General features: G+C 38.5%; 1 protein-coding gene across 5 annotated transcripts in view; it reads left to right on the top strand.

Moving 5' to 3' along the window:
• The first annotated feature begins 974 nt into the window (after window positions 1-974).
• The window catches only part of NUP35 (nucleoporin 35kDa), a 58,550-nt gene continuing 37,260 nt past the window's right edge, over window positions 975-22,264 (top strand). For 2 of the 5 annotated variants that reach the window (XM_010583231.1, XM_010583232.1), the window contains exons 1-8: window positions 975-1,110; window positions 1,964-2,134; window positions 4,075-4,202; window positions 5,923-5,983; window positions 6,799-6,940; window positions 7,332-7,401; window positions 7,492-7,620; window positions 9,686-9,841. In XM_010583231.1, the coding sequence (XP_010581533.1) occupies window positions 1,092-1,110; window positions 1,964-2,134; window positions 4,075-4,202; window positions 5,923-5,983; window positions 6,799-6,940; window positions 7,332-7,401; window positions 7,492-7,620; window positions 9,686-9,841 (876 nt within the window). In that variant the 5' untranslated portion in view covers window positions 975-1,091. Of the gene's footprint in view, window positions 1,111-1,963; window positions 2,135-4,074; window positions 4,203-5,922; window positions 5,984-6,798; window positions 6,941-7,331; window positions 7,402-7,491; window positions 7,621-9,180; window positions 9,282-9,685; window positions 9,842-10,210; window positions 10,501-22,264 lie in introns of those variants that run through there. The other 3 variants (XM_010583229.1, XM_010583230.1, XM_010583233.1) reach the window with 3 other exon arrangements.

Here is a 22,264-nt window from a genome sequence, read left to right as displayed (position 1 = left end):
TTCTGTTAAAAAATTCTCAGTTATGGGTTTCTCTAGGTTTGCTTTATTAACAACTCAGAGTTGGGCCACCACCACAGTGAATGGCAACCCACAAAATTTTCTCTCAATTTTATATACCCTTTAGGTAGTTTATAATCTCAGTCCAAATTCTTTGTAATTTTCCAGTTGATCTGGGTTCCCATGTCGTTATCACTCATCATCATCTTATTTCATCAATTCTTGTCTCGTTCTGTCTGGTCATCACCCTGTGGTTTTCGAAGTCCGTCTTGGGTCAGCCATCTTCTCGTCCCCTTTACCTTGACGTCTCATACCTACACAATTCCGAGAAAACCTCTCTGGTTGTTTCATTAACTATTTTGCATTTACCTTTGTAAGCTCTACATATTTTAATCACTCCCCAGCTAAGCACCTCTGTCTTGCTGATTTTTCATCTTTTGTTTGATCTGTCTCTACTGATTAGCTGGACTGGGTTTTAATCCGGTCCTGGATTGGGGCTATACTGGGCGGCAGGCTGAAAATGCTGTTCATGGCCTGTTGAGCAGCTCTGTTGCCATTAATAACCTTAACTAATTCTGTATTAATTTCTAACAGCCTTATAGTCCTAAATTTTCTAAAATCTTCTACAGTTTCCCCATTTCCATGGGGGAACGGGTCACTGCATTTCCATGTCATATGTGGGTGGCTGTGTGTGCTGTCAGCCTGAGAAATGACTGACGGTCTTGTCCCTGGTGAGTAAGCTTTCCCACTTCACCTCAGCTGCAGGTCCATGAATTCTTAGCCCATAGAAATAGTCCAGGACAAGCATTTGTAACGACAACTATGGTTCTTTAAGTCGTGTGTGTGTTAGGTAGGCGGTTCGGGGCAGAGGCCCGGCGGCCGCGCGCCTCTACGCTGAGGTAACACCTGCCCCACGGCGTGGGGGCGGGCCGCGCGAGGACGTCACCCTCCCCTCCCGGCCAGGGCCCCTCACAAGATGGCGGGAGGGCGGGTCGGAAGTGACGGCGTGAGGAAGTTCCGTCCCGTTTGAAAGGGCCCGGCGGAGCTGCTGGTGGCCTTTTCCCGCCGCCCGGGCCGACGTGGCTGCCCTCGACATGGATCCGCAGCCCGCAGGTAAGCCGGGCCGCGGGGCCGCCCCCGCTCCCCCCTTCTCGGCGTCGTAGCCCCCTTCGGTTTTGCCGGGCGCCGCTTCGCCCCGCTTGCGCCGTTCCGTGCGGCGGTTGGGCGCGTGCGGGGCCGTTGGGCGGCTCGAGGCGCCTCAGAGGTCGCTGCTGTCCGGCTCTTCCCCTCCCAGCGCTGCCCGCGCTCCTCTGGGCTGCTGAGGGGATTGGGGCTGGGGCCGGTCCCTCGTTCCAGGCGGAGTACGCGTCGGGGGCAGTCCGGCCGCCGCCGGGCTCGAGTGGGTGATGGGAGATCGCGCCGGGATAAGTGCCTTCCTCTGCGGTTAAACCGAGCAGCCGCCGCGCTGGCGCTCCGTGATCGAAGATCCGTCCCTGAAGCACCCCGGAACCCCAGGGCGGCTCAGGGGTGTGGCGGGCCCGGCTGGGGCGGCAGGGCCGCGGAGAAGCCGCGATGTGGCTAGCGAGAGCCCGCGGTGCTCCGCCGAAGCACGTTCCCCTTGGCTGGGGCGCGGAACCGGCCGGCTGGGGAGGGGAATCTAGCCTTGGCTTGATTGCTTTTACGTAAGACGCGCCTTTAAAACAACCCCAAAACCGTGATTACCCTCAAAATCAGAAATCCGGGCATAAGCAAAGTAGTATGTTTTAAGAACGAAGTCTCAGCGTGGCAGCTCTTGTAATTGCAAAACCCGCAAGATTATGATAAACTTTGCTTATTTGGAAAAGAAATTATTAGAACCATCTTAGTCACTTCCTGCATATTGTTTTACGTTTCTTTAATAGAACCACTATTTAAGCAATGGAAAAGGCTTCTTCCATGTTGCTAAATTTTGTTTTCATTAACACAGGAGCAGAGCCAATGACTCTTGGCTCCCCGACATCTCCAAAACCAGGAGCTAGTGCTCAGTTTCTTCCTGGATTCTTGATGGGCGATTTACCTGCGCCAGTGACTCCGCAACCACGTGCTTTAAGCGGCCCTTCAGTTGGTGTAATGGAAATGAGGTCTCCACTACTTGCAGGTCAGAATTTGTTAAATGATGAAAAACTGACCTGAAAGTAAAGATTTGGTTTGTCTTATTGCTCTACATGGCTACTTGAATTCTTGTAGTTTTATAACTTTCTGAAAATGAACTCAACTCATTGAATAAATGGTGAGCTCAAATGTATTCAGTGGAGTTTAGCTAAATTGCTCAAAGTAGACTTAAGTTTAATAAAGGTTTTAACCATGCCAGTTTGGGTACCGGGAAAGGTTGCTTTTACAGGGCAAGTAATATGAACCTCTCCTAATGTAAAATCAGTTTATACGTCTCTTTACAAGTCAATTGCACATACAGCCATCAATGTTTTCTCTTTAAAACAGAGATTTCTGCTGGCAAGCTAAATGCAGCTTGTGCAAGCTGCTGATTTCTTTGCAATGAATTCTAATAAGTCACTTATAGATTGTCAGACTTCTATAAACTAAGAAATACTTCTTAACTAGTATCTAGCGGTTGTATTTACCATCTTAATGTCTGCTGTAATTGGGCTGGAGTAGTGACTTTCCTAGCTGTAAATGCTCATCTCTTTCCAACCACCTAACTGATTCGACTAGAAGAAGTCCTTACCTATGTTTCTAAGATGGTGGTATTATATGTCTCTTCTCTGAAAAGTGTGAGTGAGTAGTTAACAGCTTCATTGATTTATTTCATGTCATGGGTGATCTTGCCTTTTGTATTAAATCAGTTGGCTTAATGTAAATATCTGTTGGTGTTAGTGTGTTAGTAATTTTGAAGGAGAAATTGAGGATTAAAGTACTGCAAGATAATTGTAGATATTCTTTTCTTTCAATTTCAAGCAGAATTGGACTTGACGATCCTTATGGGTCCCTTCCAACTTGAGTTATTCTATGATTGGTGGTCTCTGTCTCCTGCTTCTTGCTCTTGTCTGTCCCCACCACGTACAAGCCTCTTAGGAAAATATTTATGAAATTGAAAATAGTCATGTGAATTTCACTTAATTGTTTTCAAAAGGGTTTATTACAGCCTCAGAGTATCAATTCTGGAAAAGGGATAACTAGTAAGATACTAACACAGGCCTCCCAAAATGAGTGGTAAAGTATATCACTTAAACTGAAAACCTTGATGGGAGAGTGCTTTATATAATAGACTGTAACAGTTCTTGGATGTGTTAAACAGTTCAGAGAGGAGTCTTGAAGCTCAGAATTTAGGATTGAAAAGTACTTTGGAAAAGCTTAATTTAAGTTGAACTGCTTCTCCCCATGCCCACCCCCCACCCCAGCTGGGGTAAACCCACACAAAGTGTTCAGAGATATGTCAAGGTCTTTCAGTGAATTTAATTCTCTGTTATACTGGAAGTCCCAAAGTTTACAAAATAGCAGAGAATCTGGCTTAACTTCATCCTGTCTAAATGCAAGCTAGTGCCTGCTCTCAAGAGCTTACATTTTTATTTAATATGAAATTACGTGGGAGGGAAGGGAATTTGGATGGTGGGAATGTGACAGCTTGTGCAATGTCTGTGAGCATTTTGGTATGGTTCTTTAGCGTGTAGAATGTCTCAAATCTTAAAAACCTTGCTTTTTCATCTCTGCTACAGGGAAGTTAGTCTCTGAAACAATTAAAATACATTACTAACCTGCCTTTAAAATAGGAAGATGTAGCTGTGCTCAGAACTTCATAAAAAAGAACAAGTTCCTGTCAGTAGTGAATATACTGGGATTATAAAAGGTCTAAAAGTTTTAGATGGTACTTGTGTAAGGAGGTAGTTTCTGACACATATGTGATATTCTTATATAGAACATTGAAACCTGAGCAGTTTGGTAGGCCAGATGGTTTTGCAAACCCCCAGTGAAACAATCAACATCTTTCATGGCTGAATTTATGGTTGAAATTCCAAGAACAAGTAGCAGTGGAGTAAAATTACAAGTTTTCTCATGCTTTTCATTTGTTTCTTTTAATTGCAGGAGGATCTCCCCCACAACCAGTAGTCCCTACACATAAAGATAAAAGCGGTGCTCCACCAGTTAGGAGCATATATGATGAATTATCTAGTCCAGGACTTGGATCAACGCCTCTAACCTCAAGACGACCAGTAAGTGGCTTAGGTACTGGCCTATTCTTAGCAGAAGATGTGAGCTAGTTTACTGCTTCAGTGAATTCTTTAACTCAGTTATATAAACTGTAGCAAAATGATTGGTGAGTCTTCAGATCATGCTGTTGCTTACTCTGGGTGTTTGGTGTGCCTGTGTAGTCTAAATGGGAGCTGCAGTCACGGAGCTATCTTCTGTTGTTACTGATTTTTGATACTGTAGAGGATGAAAAAGGCAAATCATGCCTCTGCTATGCTTTGTACATGACAGATGCAGACTTGTTGTGGCTTTTCACCTTGTTGTATTTATTGGGCTATTGATTGCCAGAAAAGTCCAAATACGTGTTATCTTTTCTTTTAGTGGGCAATAGAGGCACTTACTGAAATAGAAGGAATTTTGTGCTGAGTACAATATAAAAATCAAAATTTGGGCAGAGAGGTGGGGTTAATTTTGAGAGTAACAGTAAAACTTCTAGAAGGTCATTCTAATAATAAAGTCCGCTACTTACCTCAAGTGAGCAGTCAAGCCTTAGTAGGTTCTTTTTCAGTGAACATGATCCTTTTGATGCAAGGAGAAGGCCTTTCACTGAATGAGCAGTCTTTTGAGTGTTGCCTCCTGAAAAGTTTATCCTGAAAGTTCAAGTTCTCTGTGAAGCACAGAATCCAATACTGTCTTAAAGGACTGGATATTTAAAAAACAAAACAAACAAAACCACCACCACCAACAACAACAAAGGCAGCTGTCAGAAGGCATGTTGCTAGGTCTACAGGTGCTGTAGTTTGTTTGATCTCGTATCTAAGAAATGCCATGATTCAGGCTAAAAATACACTAAAATTGTTTTGGATGTTGAAATCCTTCTATGTTAACAAGAAAATAACTACTAGCAGCTAAAACTTCAGGTATACTTTCCTTCAGTGCAGCTGCACTAAGTAGTTGAGAGGGAAAGCAAGTCTAGTGATGAGGAATACAAGTGAGGGTTATGCTTCCATGATTTCTAAGCCCTTTAGACTGTGAAAATCAGAGGCTGGTAACTTCTGATGCTGGCATCTTTTCCAGCAGGATGCACATGAATGTGTGAATTACTATACTACAGCAATAATGAGATGCCTATTTTGAAGAAGTTAAAACTGTAAGGTTGCTGAGGATGGATACCTAAAGCTACTTAGTTTCACAAAGCATGTGTGATTTGTGTTAGGTAACAGATTTTTCAGTTCCTCTTACCTAAAGCTCACCTTAAACCTAAATAAGCTTTCTTCTTGTATACTGGTAGCTTTTTTGTTAGATGACAAAAAATTGTACACGGACCCTGAATCCTGTTGCTTGTGGTGCTTCCCTTCTGTAGTTTGCTCTACACTCCCATACTATCTCTGATACTTGCATTTAAGCCTCTGATCAGGGAAGTTAACTGCGTTCTCTTCTAAGGCTTAGTAATCAGCTGGAAATTCCAGGATGTAATAGCTGAGGCATACTGGATGTCCTGGCTATCTGCTAGGTTGTGTGCTAGAATGTAAAAACATTGTCAAATAACTTTTCATTAATAACTTTTAATAATCTTGTATTAAATATACATGTAAATGTCAGTTCTTACTCTTAAAAGTTAGGAGTAACTTAAGGCAACAGTTAATATTCTTGCCTGATGCTTAAGTTACCTGAAAATGATCTCTTCTGATATGTGGAATGTACCTCTAAGAATGATTTTTTACTTTCTGTATTTTAATACAGGCCAGCTTTTCTCTAACACAGAGCCCATTGGTTGGAACTATGCCATCAACTCCTGGAACAGGTAGATGTCCTGTGAAAATACATAATCTACTTCCTTACTGCTTTCCTTAATACTCAAATCATAGAATCACTTAGATTGGAAAAGACCTTCAAGACCAAGTCCAACCATCAACCACACCCACTAAACCATGTTCTGAAGTGCCTTGTTGACGCGCTTTTTGAATACCTCCAGGGATCGTGACTCAACCACTTCCCTGGGCAGCCTGTTCCAATACCTGACAACCCTTTCAGTAAAGAAATTTTTCCTAATATCCAAAGATATCACTGTTCAAGCTACATCAACTCCTTGCTAATTTGTGAAGGAGTTGCATCTTCTATTTACTAGCTTTTCAAAAGGGATGCAGATGTGAATAGGAAATACTTTTCCACTCTGACTGAATTTCAGCCAACTTTACTTTTTCCTTATTCAAAATTTGTTGTTGAACTGAGCACAGAGGTAGTTGTACTTGAGTGAAGCAGCTGAGATTGATGGGTCACCTTCCATCTTCATAAGGTTTCCTATCTTGTGTATGAACCTGTGGCTTCTTGCTAAGCTTAATTCCGCTGTCTTGTTCCTATTTGGCTTCTGTATTAAGCTGCTGGCATTCAGAGGTCAAAGAGGAAGCTAGGTTGCTAGCCATAAAACTTACTAGCATGCTTGCAGACGTGAAGTTTAGATTGACTTACTGTTTGTCTGTGTCTGCAAATAAATCTCCCATCAAACTCTTCCATATACAAGTGAATGCTTGATACTGAATTTATTCTTTTACTATAGGCTCTTAAGCTTATCTGTCTTGCAAAAGTAATTTGTTAAGCAATGCCATTTCAATTTAACAGCTTCGAGTATGTTCAGTCCTGCAAGTATTGGGCAGCCTAGGAAGACTACTCTATCTCCTGCTCAGCTAGATCCTTTTTATACTCAGGGTGATTCCCTGACTTCAGAAGATCAACTTGATGACACATGGGTAACAGTATTTGGGTAAGTTGATTTCCAAAGTATTAGAAAAATCAGGGGTGAAGTCTTTGCTTCATATGGAAAGAAGTACTTGGACATTGCTGTTGTCTGGCATTCCTAGGTTCTGCAGGAAATACAACTGTGGTTAAAGCCAGCAAATGCATATATTTTCGTGAAGCACCTTAACTTAAGCTACATGTTAATTTTTTCAAGTGGGAAAGGCAGCTTTCTACCTTTGAGGTGTGTGGTGAAGTAAAAATGCCTAGAAGATAATATTCCCCAAGTCACTGCTTCTAAAATGGCATTAACACACTGGTCTCTTGGATTTCTAAAAACCCTTCATCTGGTTGTATTTTAGCACCAGAATTCTTCAACTACTTGTTATAATTTTGGGGGTATTTTTTCTGTCTTTCAGATATCCTCAAGCATCAGCTTCATATATTCTTCTACAGTTTGCTCAGTATGGAAACATATTAAAGCATGTGGTATGTCTTAGTTTGAGACTTATTTCTGAAAACATTCTGGCTCATTCTTTAAAAGGCTAAATTTCACAATTTTCATTTAATCTCATATAGATGTCCAACACAGGAAACTGGATGCATATTCGATACCAGTCTAAGCTTCAAGCCCGGAAAGCCTTAAGCAAAGATGGAAGAATTTTTGGTGAATCTATCATGATTGGTGTCAAGCCATGTATAGATAAAGTAAGTTAACAGCTGCTTTTATTTAAATATAAGGCACACTGCTTTTGGGCTTCCTCTTTATATTCAATGACCTCTTTAATTTTTTTCTTTATGAATTGCAAAGCATAGGTAGTTTGGTTATATAGGTATAGTCTATTATATCTTACCTGAGTTTTTCTTAAGTATTTGACAAGATTTCCTGCTGAGAAGGATCATTATGGGAAATCTCTGCACTCCTTGGAAGTTACAATGCACAGAATTATATTGCTGTACAAGATATGAATTGAAACCATAACATAAGAGCCAATTGAGATAAAAGAGCTTCTCAGACTGGAATTTGTGGTACTTTGTGGGGCTGTAGTAGGTATGTGATGGCAGATTAAGACTGTTATTGCTCCTAATTGTCCCTCTTTTTTTATGTGACTATTTATCTGATTCTGGGTTTTCAGTTTATCTTAGTACATCAGACTGAAAATTTGTTAGCAAGACAGTCCTGATCCTATTCTCCCATGTGCCCCCACAAAACCATGTCCCTTTATTGTAAGTAGTGGTTGGGGTAGGCATGGCTGTATTTCAGTCTAATTTTATCATGAGCTGCTGGTTTTTAGGCATTGATAATGTCCTGACCATTAACTCTTGCAGTACTTTGCATTGGGTACTGTACATTAGCTTAAGCAAATGACAGGCATTCTTTTATAGTTCACAGATTATTTTTTTGGTCTCCTCTAAGGATAAGTGATGCTAAAGAGTAATGTAAGCTTTCAAATGTAAACCCTTCTGAGAAGGCAGCCCTAGAAATTGAGCTTGCAATTACTTCATTTTTTATCAGTTTGAAACATTTCTTATGCTGGTTAAAATTCAGAAACAAATGTACTTCAGTGCCCCTTTCCTCTGTGGGCTTCTGATGGTAGGGCTTCCAGACTCTTCTTACCTTATTTACTGTTTTGGTGTCCAGTTTGTATCAATGACTTGCCTATAAGCTGAAACTCTAGAAGTAATGATCCAAGACATTTAATTGTCAGGCATCTGATCTTTGTTGCTTTTGAATTCTCATTATGTCTTTTGTGGATAGTGTCCACTTTCAAATATCACAAATAAACCCATAACATTAATCTGTAGAACTGGAGGCAAAAGATTTCTGGACACTAGTCCATTGAGGGTTTGGCATTAGGCTGTAAAACTCTTCCTTGCAATTGAAAACTAGATATGATGGATTTGACATCAGTGCTTAGGCTTCTGATTGAAAAGTAGCAGTTAGTTCCATGGGTTCCCCTTGTGCTGAGTGGAGTCAGCTGCTACCCACACTGGACACCAATCCTATCCTGTATTTTGGATAGCTGTTTCCTGACGGATGCCCTTCTGAATTTCTGCTGTCCTTAGGCTGGTTGAATGTTGTGCTCCACTGAGTCTAAATGCAGCAAATTTGGTCTCCCCAGGCTGGTTGTCATTTCCCACATTGTTTTCTCTGGGTTCTCGTGGAACTCGTGGTTCCTACCAAGTCACTTGCTGCCTCTTCCATTCTACATGCGTTCTTTTCTAAACATGAGCTTACAAAATCGAGCCTTCTGACTCCTTTTCTAGCATTTCGTAAGGGGACTGAGTGAAACTCCTTGGCAAATTGAATCTGAGCAAAAAGCTGCAAGTTTATGGTAAAGGCTTGGAGACTGTCCTATATGGATCAGGTAAAATATTTTAGAAGTATTTAGAGAGAGGATTTTACACTACTTAGTTCAATTGGGCCTGAAAAAAGTTAGTACTTGAAGTTTGTTGCAAGTCTTACAGTTTATTTTCTCTATACTGTTTCAAACTTGGCTGACATTTAGTACGTACAGTGAACAGATTACAAGCTTCCACTACTTTGCGATGGCATAACCCAACATACAAATGAATGCAGTGAGGAAAACGCTTGGTGGTGGTGTGTACTTGTGTGCTCTGTACTGACAGGCAATTTACCTGTGGTCTTTGCTAGCTTTGAGATGTGAACATATTTTATCAAACTCTTCTAGATAATAGATAATTACAGATAATAAAGGTTGAACTACTGCTTTTAAGTATTTGTTTACATTATATTAACCATCTTTTTAAGAGTGTGATGGAAAATTTTGAACGGAGCTCTACATCCTCAATTTCTTCAGTTTTCACTCCACCTACAAAAGGTGTCAGCACACCAGTACAACCTGCAAAGATTTCTACAATGAGACCTCTTGCAACAGCATATAAGGCTTCCACTAGTGACTATCAGGTATTTTAAAGGAAACATAAGTATATGCTTTTTAATGCTATCTCACTTTAGTTATATGAGACTGTACACACATTAACTTCAGTGTGACCCTTGCCTTTATCTCCTCCTGTCATTTCTTTAAAGATGTGGTTCAAGTACAAACTCAGTCTGTTTAGTCCCCAAAATAATAATAAAAAATAATAAATTTATGACTTGTCACTTTTCCAGAGGTTAAGGGCTTGTTTTGAAAATCTTTCAAACGTATTTTGTCAAAATACAGTAGTGCTTAGGAAAAGAAAAGAAAAAAAACCTGGTTGGTATAAAACGAATTAACTTTGTGTTGACTGATTCTCTTTATTTTCTTTCTTCCTCTTTCCTCCCACCTTCTAGGTGGTTTCTGACAGACAAACTCCTAGGAAAGATGAAAGTATTGTATCTAAAGCAATGGAATATGTGTTCGGCTGGTAATACTCAAGAAGAAGCAACACACTAAGTTGTTCAGGGTTTGAAATATGCTACTGGCATCTGTGGTTAGTTGTGTAACTACTGGTGGCAGTATTTTAACTTACATCTCACCTGTTATGCCTTCAGTTAATTCAGCAGATATGTAGCTTGCACTTTAAATGATGGCAATGTACACACGGTTTTAAAAACTGAGTAAGTGTAAATATAAGTGCTTTTTTTCCCATTTGTGCTCTGATTGCATGATTGTAGAAAAAATATAAGCACTGACTTTTCTTCTGTAATTACTTTCTGTGAATTACTTCCCAATAAGTTGGAAATGTTTTAAATGGCAGCTTTATTTACTGATGCCTTTAATTTTATTGTTGGGTTTTTTTTCTGGAAAGATGATGGGCTACTTGCAGGAAGAACACTATGCACAGCTGGCTCCCAGAGACAGGGACTTTTCTTAGTATATGTGATTTTAATTTTTTTATTAGGATTCATTGCTGTTTTATAATTATCTCTGGCATCGTGTTCTAAATGTCATAACAACCTTTTAACTCTTTGTTTTAATAATAAAGCTAAATAAAGTTAAGTTTTTCATAGGTTGTTTTTTAAACAAGTATGAGTTCTGTTAGGAAAAACTATTCACAGTACTGTTGATTAAGTGTGATGCTGCCTGATGTTTATTAAAGTGTTATCAGCAGAGTAGATGCTGCTGATCTTTGCTGAAGTAGTACCAACCAGCGTTAAAACTAACTAATGTTTAAATGTTGTCTCCATGGGTATTTTGTAGCAGTGTGTACTTAACAGGTAGCAAACTAGTATTCTAAGCTATAAAATGTTGAGTTGAAGTAGCTGAATAGAAAAATGCAATGTGTCAGTGGCCAGAGCTGCTTTCATTTCAAGACTCGTCTAAGAGATTTTGTCTAAGGTATTGGCTGAATGATGATTTTTTTTTTTTTAATTGAACTTGCCCCTGCCTTGAAGTTTTCTTTTGGAGGTGAGCCTCTCAGGTAATCATGTGTGTCATGTAAGCTCATAGTCTTTGAGATAAAGGTCTCTTTCACCTGGGGAGAGAGCAATTTTTGGGGGAAATTACATGCAACTATTATTTTTTTTTTTATTTTGTGGCTGTGTTAGTGTGGGTCAACATCAGCATTTTAGTTTGGGTCAACAGTGTGTTGGTCAGGTGAATATCCAGTCATTCCATTTCCGTGCTTTGCTTCACACTGCAGTGTGGTCTCAAAGTTCTTCAGCTGCACTTCTCTGATGAAATTAGATTGAAAGATTAGTCCAGGACCATGCCTTATGTCCCTCAGATGCTAATGGGGATCCAGTTTACAGGGTTAAGCTAGAGGTAGTCCTGAGTAAAATCCCCAAAGCACTTAGTGAGAAGTCAGGTTTCTACCTCAAGGTACTTTGTGCTTCATTGTATGCTTTAGAATTAACCTACATGCAGGCAGATTCAGAGATTTTTGAGATGCATTTTACTGTATTTGCTGGCTGATGCTTTTGGAATATTGGTTGCTACTCATCCATTTGCTTTTGATCAGAGGGAGCTGCTCAAACCTAATTAATATCTGAATGTGTTTTCTCAGAATACATCTGGCTTTTTCTTGGTGAAAAAAATTTGTCATGCAGATGACTTCAGAAAGAAAATACATAGTTCAGCTAAATTTTTGTTTTGCTAGTTGCTTTGCAAATACACTTTTGGTGCACTTCAGACTTGTAATGATGTGTATAGGATTTAGTTTAGTGAAGTGATGAAGAATAAGATAAAACTCGGATCAAGTAAGTCTGAAGCTAAATACAGAAGTTGGAGCCAAAGTCAGTAGTTTGGCTTACCTGTTTTACCAATAAGTACCAGATTTAAAACTCTGCTAAGTTGTGGTTTTTTTCCCAGTTGTTTACCTTAGTCTCTTGTTTCTCATAGCTTTAGGAATGATTTTACTAATAGGTCATTGCAGCTTCCTTAGAGTAAAAGCACTTGGGAGCAGCAGATGTTGTTTACTTTGGTCTGAATGTAGTAAATAGGAGAAGAAATCTTGGAACACGTAAATCTGTGTACTTCTGGACAGTGTAATTAAGAAATTATTTTTATATGGCTTTGCTGGTAAAGACTGCTGGTAAGACTTACTATGTTGTCTTAGTGTTGAGTGCTAGTTAAACCCTGGTATCAATGGTTTGGGCTTACAAAATACAAGAACATTACAGTCCCATGCTGCACAAACCACTGCACAGCTTTGTTGCAATGTGTTCCTGATAATACCATTCTTAATTATATAAGTGTACAGGGGCCATGTGTGAAAGGGTAGAGGATATTGAGCAGTACATGCGTGAAGAATCTCTGTAACACTTGGAAGGTCTTCAAGTAAACCTTTTCAAGGCTAGCGACTGTTGTTAGGTAGCATTGCATTTAAAAATCCAATTCTTTCCATTCGTTAACTATGTACCTGCTGCTTTGCAATAAGGAAGGATTCTTCTTCAGCTGTGGTTAGATATGATTTACATTAAAACCAAAGTTATGGACTTCAGCTAGTGGTGTGTAACATATTAATGAAACTCAGTTCTGGTTTCAGTTGTACAGAGTTTCTTGTAAGACTGCGGACTACATTTTTCATAGGATTATGGCTTTAGTTTAAAATAAAACTCATCAATACTTATTTTCTGTTGTCTGCCTCCATCACAAGCATGTTACTCAGGGATCCAGTTCACTTCTCTTAGTATATAGAGCTGCACAGTTTTAAATTCTAGAAGGACTTGTTGTATTGTTTCAATGGTAATTTCACTACAATTTTAACTTCTTTTTTGGTAAAGACTTTTATAACTTGGAGACAGTGTTTATTTTTGTCCTCTGTTTTCCCTCCAGCCCCTCCTCAATTTAGCTTTCTAGTAACTTTCAAAGTGAGTGATATTTATTTGGGTAATCCATGTATATTTATGTACCAGAAAATGAAGGTCAAATCTTAGAGTATGTCGTGTCTGCCTCTTATTTCAAGTTGTAGGCATCTACCTCCACCCTGTGGCTGTTCTTCAGAACTTTAATGAGAGGTTTAACTAATACTGAATGGAATATGGTATCTTAATTATGCTTTCATTAGTGCATAAACAATACTGTGAGAAAGTAGCAGTGCTCAAATGTCTCTTAGATGAACTGTTTTTGTAATAAAAGAAGAAAGGACAAAGATGAGTTTATTAAATATCTTAATTTGGGAGTAATTCAGATTTCTAAATGTTGCTTCAATGAAATGGTTCTTAAACTTTATTTAAAATCTTACCAGTATTCACTCATCTCCATTTTGAGATGAATAAATTGACCAAATGTTATTTTAGCAGAATATACCACAATATCCATTTTGTATGAACATAATTGCCTTTTTTCTGATAGGCTGAGTACTTGTCTAAAAATACAAGGCTTGCATCAGTTTTCTTTAATTTGACTGTAGATGACTACACCATGGATGAGTCTGCAAAAATGTACTGCTTAAATATGTTTAGAAGTCGTAAGCTGTTCTGTTGTTGAGTGAAAACAAAACAAACTGGCTGACAACCAACTTGGAATCAGGAGTTGGTTTACTGAATTTCAGACTGCAGGTGAGAAGGCTCTGGAATAAATATTCTAGATCTCTAGTAAAAACATCAGTCCTTGGGCAACTTCATGGCTTTGTGGTAATGCCTTTTTTTAACTGTTTGGACAAGAGTAAAAGGTGTTCTTTTGATGTGGTGTGTCTCTCTAAGTATCAAAATGCAAACAGTACTGACTGTCAAACTTCTGTTAGTCTTTATAAATTAGAGTTCAGCTGGTGAAGTTACCTTTAAAAATGAATGCATAATTAATAACTTCGTAAAATGTGTTTGGCCTTCTATTAAAGAATCCTTTGACTCAAGTACGTTTTTGTGTAATGCATATTAACTGTGCTTCTATCAACAAAGTAATATTTTCCACTTTTCTGCGAGTAAAACTCATGTTTAAATCAAGAGCATGTCTGAGAAGCTGTAAATTCTTATGGTCTATATAATGTCATCAAATACCTTGATTCTTCTTCAAGTTCTTCAGTCTTGTAAGTGAGCTTTCAGCTTAAATATTTTATTGCTGATGTAAGCAGATGCAGTTAAAGTGACCCCAAAATTCTGGTCTGTGTAGATGAAGTGCTGGTTTTTGTTCATTACAGTCCTTTTGTGTGTGAAGTTGGAGACTTTTCTGATTAGAAGCAGTATGAAAGTAAGGAATTGCCCTGAACAGTCATTGTTTTATTTTGCTCAATTGTTTATCACATCAGATTTTGGTATAGTTCACTGCAGAAATCGGTTTACGAACATCTCTTTCATTGTAGGGGTTAACAGAATTTTCAATATGAAAAATACAGAACTTTTTTGGTGATTTTTTTTTTTTCCTTTCTATTGTGTATGTCAGCCACCTAATTAGCATCTTGTTTAGCTGCCTTTGGAGCCCTGTGTGTTCTGTGAGAATCTGTCCCTTGTTGCAGAATTAAATTCCAAAAAATGCTGTTTTCTTTTTCAAGGATCTTTCCAAACCCCTGGTATTAAGAAAGTAACTTTGAATACATGAAGCAAGGATAACGTCACAAATGGGTGTCTGTGGAGATCTTGGAAATGGTAGTTCTGTAGCGTGGATTATCCAGTTATTATTAATAGACTATTTGTTTTGAAACCTGAAGATAGTCCAAAACTGGTTATCAGGTAAAGTGCTGTAGCTGAATATTTTAGTTGGAACCCAGACTGGGGAGGTTTTTTTGAGTTCTAGTATGCTAACTGGTCGTTGTTCTTTTGCCAAAACTCCCATTTCCTCCTGGCAGGTAAATATATACCTGGCTTGAAAGAATCATGGTTGCAACAGTGGCTGTCATGACATAAAGCACTGTGAAATGAATTTATTAAACTGTTTAGATCTTTAATATATTAATAACATACATTATTAATTCAACTAGTGTCAGTTTCCAGTCTCCTGCTCGAAAATGCTCAGCAATCCAGACTGCAACAGAAGTCAGATCTTGCTTCCATAAAGTCGTAAAACTGTAATTAAATGTCTGCTTTAAAAAAAAAAAAAAAGGTCTTTGCTGCAAAATAACCAACTTTTCTTGCACAGCATGCTTTCTCAGCTGGCAAGTACTTTGACTTAGTGGGTTTTCTCCCTGAGTGCTTTTAACTTCTTTTTAAAGCTTGCAAATTTGATTTGTTTATTGTGTAGGATTGCACTGCTGGATAAGATCATGCTGCTGACTTCAGTCAAACTGAGTGAAGGCCTGCAATATTTTGCAAGCATGCAATATGATAGCATGTAGTATCACATTTCAGTAGATGAAATACAGTTAAAATTGTCCATCATAGGATACTATAATGGGCTATTGATTTTTAGATACTACAGTTTCTTTGTAATTGAATTGTGCTCGTGAACATATGAAAATGTTCATTTGCAGATTCAAGGTCATAAAGTAAAAATTGCACAAACGTCAACCATATATGCAGGCTAGACAACAGTCTAATATTAATTACATTAGTTTTTCCAGATGACTGCATTAACAATGGAGCTTGCATATATATTGAATAGTGTAGGTTTTGTTCTTGCTAATGCTAAATTGGAAAAAAAAAAGACATTAATTGTTATTCCTGTGCACTTATTTAGACGTGCCAGCTTTCCAGTTTTTAGCAAATGTGGTATCTCATTAGAATGAGAAGTATCAAACAGCTTTCACTCCAGGTAGATCGTAGGAATGGGATAGGATTAATGTATATGTTGACTTAAAGGCTTAAAACATCTTTCTAAAATTTAATGTTGTTCACAGACAGTTGCATAATTAAGGATTTAAAATGTGTGTTTAATTATTTTGTTATGGAGACAACTAGCCTAATAGATATACAATGATTAACTCCAATATTAGTATTTTAATGGAGTAGGTAATGGTAGTGATAATGACTGTCTTTTCAGCTTTGACCACTTAATCCTTGCTGAGCGACTTACTAGTTGAGTCTTGAAATGTTTTGTTTTTTTTTTTTTCCAGCTCTGTATAGAGTTGGCACTGGAAAAGGTCCTGAAAGAGAATCATAGAATATCTCAAGCTGAAAGGGACCCATAAGGATCATAGAGTCCAACTCCTGGCACTACAACTATGGCAGTAGTACATGTTATAACTTATTACTAGTTGCGGTACAGTGGTGCCAGCTGGCATTCCATGCCCCAGGAGATGAAAACAAGTTTATTTGGATGAATTAAAGCTGTAGTAGCATATCAACATGTGATGCAGGAGCAGCTGCATAGCTTCTTTATTTCTAGGAGACTTGCGGCATCTGACTCTAGATGGTCTATAATGAACCTTGAGAAATGTTATGTGTGTATACCAGCTAGTCAGGGTATCATTGATGGAATACATAATGAGGCAAAGACCAGGTGAAGTATAATTATATATTCAAAAATAAAACAAAATTGGTAAGGCAGGAAGAAGAGTCTGAAAAAGTGATTGGGAAACTTTTCTACTGTACAAATATTTATCACCAAACTACTGTAAAATATAACAGGTATTGGAAGCTTATGTACTGATATCTTCTGCCATTTCAGAGGCGTTTGAAAAGTTTAAAAGTTTAAAACTCTGACTTAAATTCGACACACAACTATAACAATGGTGCACTTATGTCTGAACCTTAACACCTCACATGAAAAAAACAAGGTTACATAAATTTTTCATTTGCTTTCAGACCTATCACAGCATGAAGAGTAAGAAATAGTTTAGTAGCATTTTCTCAGTATTATTCTTCTGTCCTTTTTTTTGTGCAATTAAAGTAGCATGATAAAAATTGCCACCTCTGTTTCTGAAAAAACTGCCACCTCTGCACTGTGTTAAGAGGGAAGCGCTTAAAATATGGTCGACATAGCAATGCTGTAAATGCTTGTAGTGGAAGAAATGCTTTCTCTACCTCAAATGTTCTTCAGTGGCATTCTGTGCCAGGTCTTTATTTGCTGGATGAAGGATTTCTTTAACAACTAGAAGTGATTTTTCTGGTTATCATTCTTTGACCATTTGGAATTAGCGACATTTGAGTCCCTGTAGGATGGACTGGGAACAGCTATGCACGTAGTTTGTATGAACTATTTGAGCTGGAAAAAAATTCTGTGTAGGGATTTGATTCTACAATCTGTGTTAGGTTCTGCTAGATTTTTCTGTCTCCTCTCTCAAAAATTCTGCATTGTGAACTGGCAGGGGTCAGTTCCACTGAAAGATGTGCCAGCTTTGTTATAGAACTGAAAGAAATGAGATTATGCTAGCTGTTGTTCAGATGTAAAACCACTATTTCTCTCCTTAAAAAATATACCAAAGCTCTACAAGCTTCCTTGCAGCAGTATTTCTGCACCAGTATTTTAGCCTACTGAAATTTGAGCTACCAGTGTCAAATATTGTTACTGAGCAGGAATGATGCTCCCCATAAGATTAGGGTTTTTTCCTCTAATTATATATATATAAAAATCATATATTGTAAACTTGTGCAATAATTTATGGATTTTATGGATATAATTTAAAAGACTTTTTTTTTTTTTTTTACAATGCATGCAAGGCAGAAAAAACCTGAAGATGTGGTGTGATGGCAGGAAGGAGTTCTTGAAGATCTGTTATTAAAAACCTGAGGAATACTACCACAGAAGTTAGTCAATAGTAGAAAACTGTTACTCTTTAAAAAATAAAACAAAACCAAACCCCCAAACTTACTTATTTGCAAGTAGTGTTTTCTTGGGTAGGACTGATCATTGACCAGATCACTTACTGTTAACTGCATTTGAAATTCCAGTTATGAAGTATATTGTAATTGTTCTCTGAAGCCACGAAGAGCCAAAAATTAATTTTACTTCAACTGCAAATCTAATTGTTCTTTTCTGAAGTCTTACAATATTATATTTCATATTACGTGTTTTTGATCATAAGAATGTCTTCTCAAACTTTTGTCTCCTAAAGTCAGTGGGAATCTTAAAATTGAAATCTCTATGTTATGTTATATAATGTTATGTTATATAATGGCAGGACTTAAACAGTTGATGAATTTGTGTTAAATGAATTGCGGATACATTTTATTAACTTAACCTCATACAAACAAATGTACTAATGACAACAAAGAAAATTCAGTAAAAGTAGGGTAAACTTTTATGCAGCTCACAAGCTAATGGAAGAAAGCCTCAAGTTTTCACTGCCTCTTAAGTTGTCTTAACATTGACATGAAATACTTTTTGGTTTTGGGGTGGAAGTGTTGTTTGGGATTTGTGTTTGTTGTTTTTGTTTGTTGCAACAGCAGCCCAGCACTGTTAGAGCTAATGGTGTAGATGTTCTTTGTATTCAGTAATACAAAGAGAATATAAAACTAGCCATTTTAAAAGAAAAAGAAATTAATATGGCTTACTGCAGCAAATTCAAGCAGCAACCTGATCTGGCATATTAGGTCAGAGTGCTTGCCTAGACAGGATCTAGAGCTTCATGTATATTGGGATTAAATATGATCATCTTTTCTTACAGCTATGTGCAAAAAATAGAAGAGCATCTGATAGTAACCTGCATGCTATTGTTGTGAATGGTTGATCATGATTCCCTCTTGATCACTATTTTCAATCCTACCCATTATTTCTATCCCAACAGTTTTCTTCCCAATTTATTGCATGCTCAAGTTCAAAAGAAATAGTTTTGCTTTCTGTGGAATACAAATAAACGTTCTACAGTGGAAAATGTAGCCCACCATTGCACTGCCTTTACCCCCTCCTTAAGGGTACTTCAGTGGTCATACGAAGCCTTTTTTCCTTTTGTGTTATGTCAGTGTTGAGAGATTCACTGATCATATCTGTTCTTGTTGTATCTCAGGTTGACCTTGGCACAGCAGGAAAAGCCTTCCACAATATGAAGAGACACCAATACTTGGCAATTCGTATGATAAACCAGTGAATTCTTTTTATACGTTTTAACTGCCAAGATTCTAGGCAGTAAGTTGTGTGATCTATACCATGCACGGAGAAAAAGTATGGGAATAGCAAATCGTATAAAAGATGATGGCTATAGAAGCTTTAGGATACCATAAAAGTGTCTGTTTCCAGAGTTTCACTATTAAGTGGAACGGATCTGGCTCTTGCAGGAGAATCTCTGTCTAGAACCCAGGGATCTCATCTCTTACTTGCTGAAGATTGTCCGCAGCAGAAGTCCTGAGAATCTTCTGATAACTTAAATGTCTCAAATCCTGCATGATTGTCTGAGACCTGGAACACAGAAATATTTGTTCTGGCGCCTGTGCTATCGTATTGGTTTTAGACTACCATTCTTGTCATAGTGCCTTTTGTAAGCACTATATAGATGCTTTGGAAGAAGTAGATACTGCCTTGCAGAACTTAGAACCTGGAAATGTGAGATTGATGGAAATTGGGGTCTTCATTTTATAGATAAGGAAACTGATGAACTGAAAGATTAAATGACTGATTTCAGGGTTACATGGTAGATCCAGAGCAGCAGAACACATGCAGACTAAAGTCTGGTTTGAGCACTGTAATAGAATTCTTCGCTTCTTGCTAATGTCACTATGGAACTAGCAAATTTTTTTTAAGAGAACTCAGTGTTGGGTAGCTTCTGCTAGAAAAGTGGTTAAGGCTGTATTAGTGCACCTTTTCTTTTGCTGCATAAACATACAGAGATGGAAATGCCTGCTCCCCTTTTCCCCCCTGCTTTTGTGCTTGCTCTGTATTTGCAAACAGGAAGCCAAGTTTGTTGAGAGGGGTAGAAATAGTGCCCTCGCGTGTTATTTCACTTTGCCATCTTAAAATGCTATAGCACCTCTTATCAGCTAAAAATCAAGAGTGGTACACAAGTGTTGTCACTGCAATGCAGCTGTTTTTGTGGAATAATAGCAAAGAAGAGAATAGAAATAGCAAAGGGGGGTCGGTGTGTCATGGACCAGTAGCAAATATTACGTACATGACAGTTAAGTCCTGCTCTCATGCAGAAACAATAGAAATCTCTCAATAAAAGAGAACAAAGAAATCTTGTGTTACACAAAGGAGAGAGGGGAAGAAATACTCCTGTATCTGAAGTATTAACTGCATAGTACAGCTTCTCTAAGAGAGGGGAAAGAAAGCTTAGTTTTTTCCCTCCCACCAGAGGCCCTGTCAGATGGAGATTTAAATGCCCAAGCTACCTGACAAAACTAGTATATATCCCAATATTTGCATAAAAGATTTATTAATTTTTTGAAAATGTAAGTTTAGTAGGAATGTTTTGGTGGACTGAGATTTCCGTGACACATAGAAGTGATACATCAATTTTTCCATTCTTCCCCCCCCCCCCCCCCCTCAGTTTTTAGTCATCTTTATGGATTACTATATGTATTTTCTTCCCAAGGATAAGGAGTATAAGCTTAAAATTAGCATCTTGTCAGTAGGAAAGAATGTATCTTCTGTATAGCCTGTACAAGAAGCAAAGTGTGTATGTGTATCATAGGCTTTGCAGGCCTTGACCTCTGGAGAGGCCATGTGGGTTTGAAAGTTGGCAGAGATGATTGCAAAAAGTAATGAGCTCATGACCTGGTGTTTTGAAGCAGCGCAAGAGACTGTCTCGGGTATTGATCCAAACTGGGATCTCAAAAGTGGTTACTGCAGCTAAGATTTTTGTTAGATTTCATGTGGTCTCCCTACTGGTAGCTTGGTTTTGAACAAAGATCTTGGCAAAAGGTTCCCAGGATGAGAAAGAACTTTGTGAGATGTAAAAACGACACTAGGGCTTGAGGCATCAGTTTGGGGTGGTCTTACTGAGTGCCTACACTTGCACATTTTGCCCTTGGCATTTTCTGGTCAGACACATTAGTCTTGCTTCTACCAACTAGAAATATGAGGGAGAAAAGGATGTCACTTTGTGTGTGATAGTGACTTCAAAAATGTCAGTGTACTCTAAAAATACTGTATTGACTTCAAGATTTAGGTCCTATTAATAGCAGTGATATTAGATTGATTTGGGACTGCAGGTCCTATATCATTTAGAAGAAAGAAAGAATTGAATCAAACTGAAACTAACATTCTGTTTAAAAAATAGAAAAAGAATTGGAAGTAGATTGGCATGGGAGTGATGATTAGGATATTTGCTGTTGTGTTGAAACAAACTAACTTTCTACAAAATTGAGCTAAGTAATCTAAACTGTGTGTGCATCTACCCCTTTATAGTGTGATAAGATTAGTGATGTGTCGTGGTTTCAGCCCAGCCGGTAACAAAGGACCACGCGGCCGCTCGCTCACTCCTCCCGCCCCCCTCCAGTGGGATAGGGGGGAGACGGAGGAGAGAAAAGAAAAAAACCCTGGAACCTTGAGGGTTGAGATGAAGGCAGTTTACTGGAACTACACAAAGAAATTACAACAACAACAACGGTACTAATGAACGAGTATACAAAAAGAGTGATGCACAGTGCAACTGCTCACCACCTGGGACCCGACGCTCTGGCGCTTCCCCGCACCGAAAGTCGAGACCACCCCCCGGCCCGCTCCCCATTTGTATACTGAGCATGATGTCACATGGTATGGAATAGCTCCTTGGCTAGTTCAGGTCAGCTGCCCCGGCTATGCCCCCCACCTCCCAGGTTACTGTAAAAATTAACTTTATCCCAGCTGAACCCAGGACATGATGTCATTTAGATTTATATTTTCTTTCATCAGATGTTGGCAGCGTAAGCTCTTGTTTTGCTTCTGCATTACTGTGAGGGCACACGGAACCTAGTTCTTCAAAGGACTGAGTACTTTTACAGGATGACTCCTTCGGTAAGGGTGTTACAGTAAACAAAAACAAAAAACCTCCTAAGGTAGAGCAACAGGTAGGTTATCTGATGTTGGTTTACAAATTCTGTGTCAAGCTGACTTAAAAGAAAGGAACAATCAGTTTGTTTTTGTGGTCTTATTTTATGGTGATAGTCATAAACCCTCTGTTTTTGTATTAGCAAAATCAAGGAAACTTTCACAGTATTATTAATGTTTGAAATACA

This window comes from Haliaeetus leucocephalus, unplaced genomic scaffold, assembly GCF_000737465.1.
Source record: "Haliaeetus leucocephalus isolate CR32 unplaced genomic scaffold, Haliaeetus_leucocephalus-4.0 Scaffold880, whole genome shotgun sequence".
NCBI lineage: Eukaryota > Metazoa > Chordata > Aves > Accipitriformes > Accipitridae > Haliaeetus > Haliaeetus leucocephalus.
Note: the sequence above shows the minus strand (reverse complement) of the source record. Positions and strands in the feature narration are given on the sequence as shown.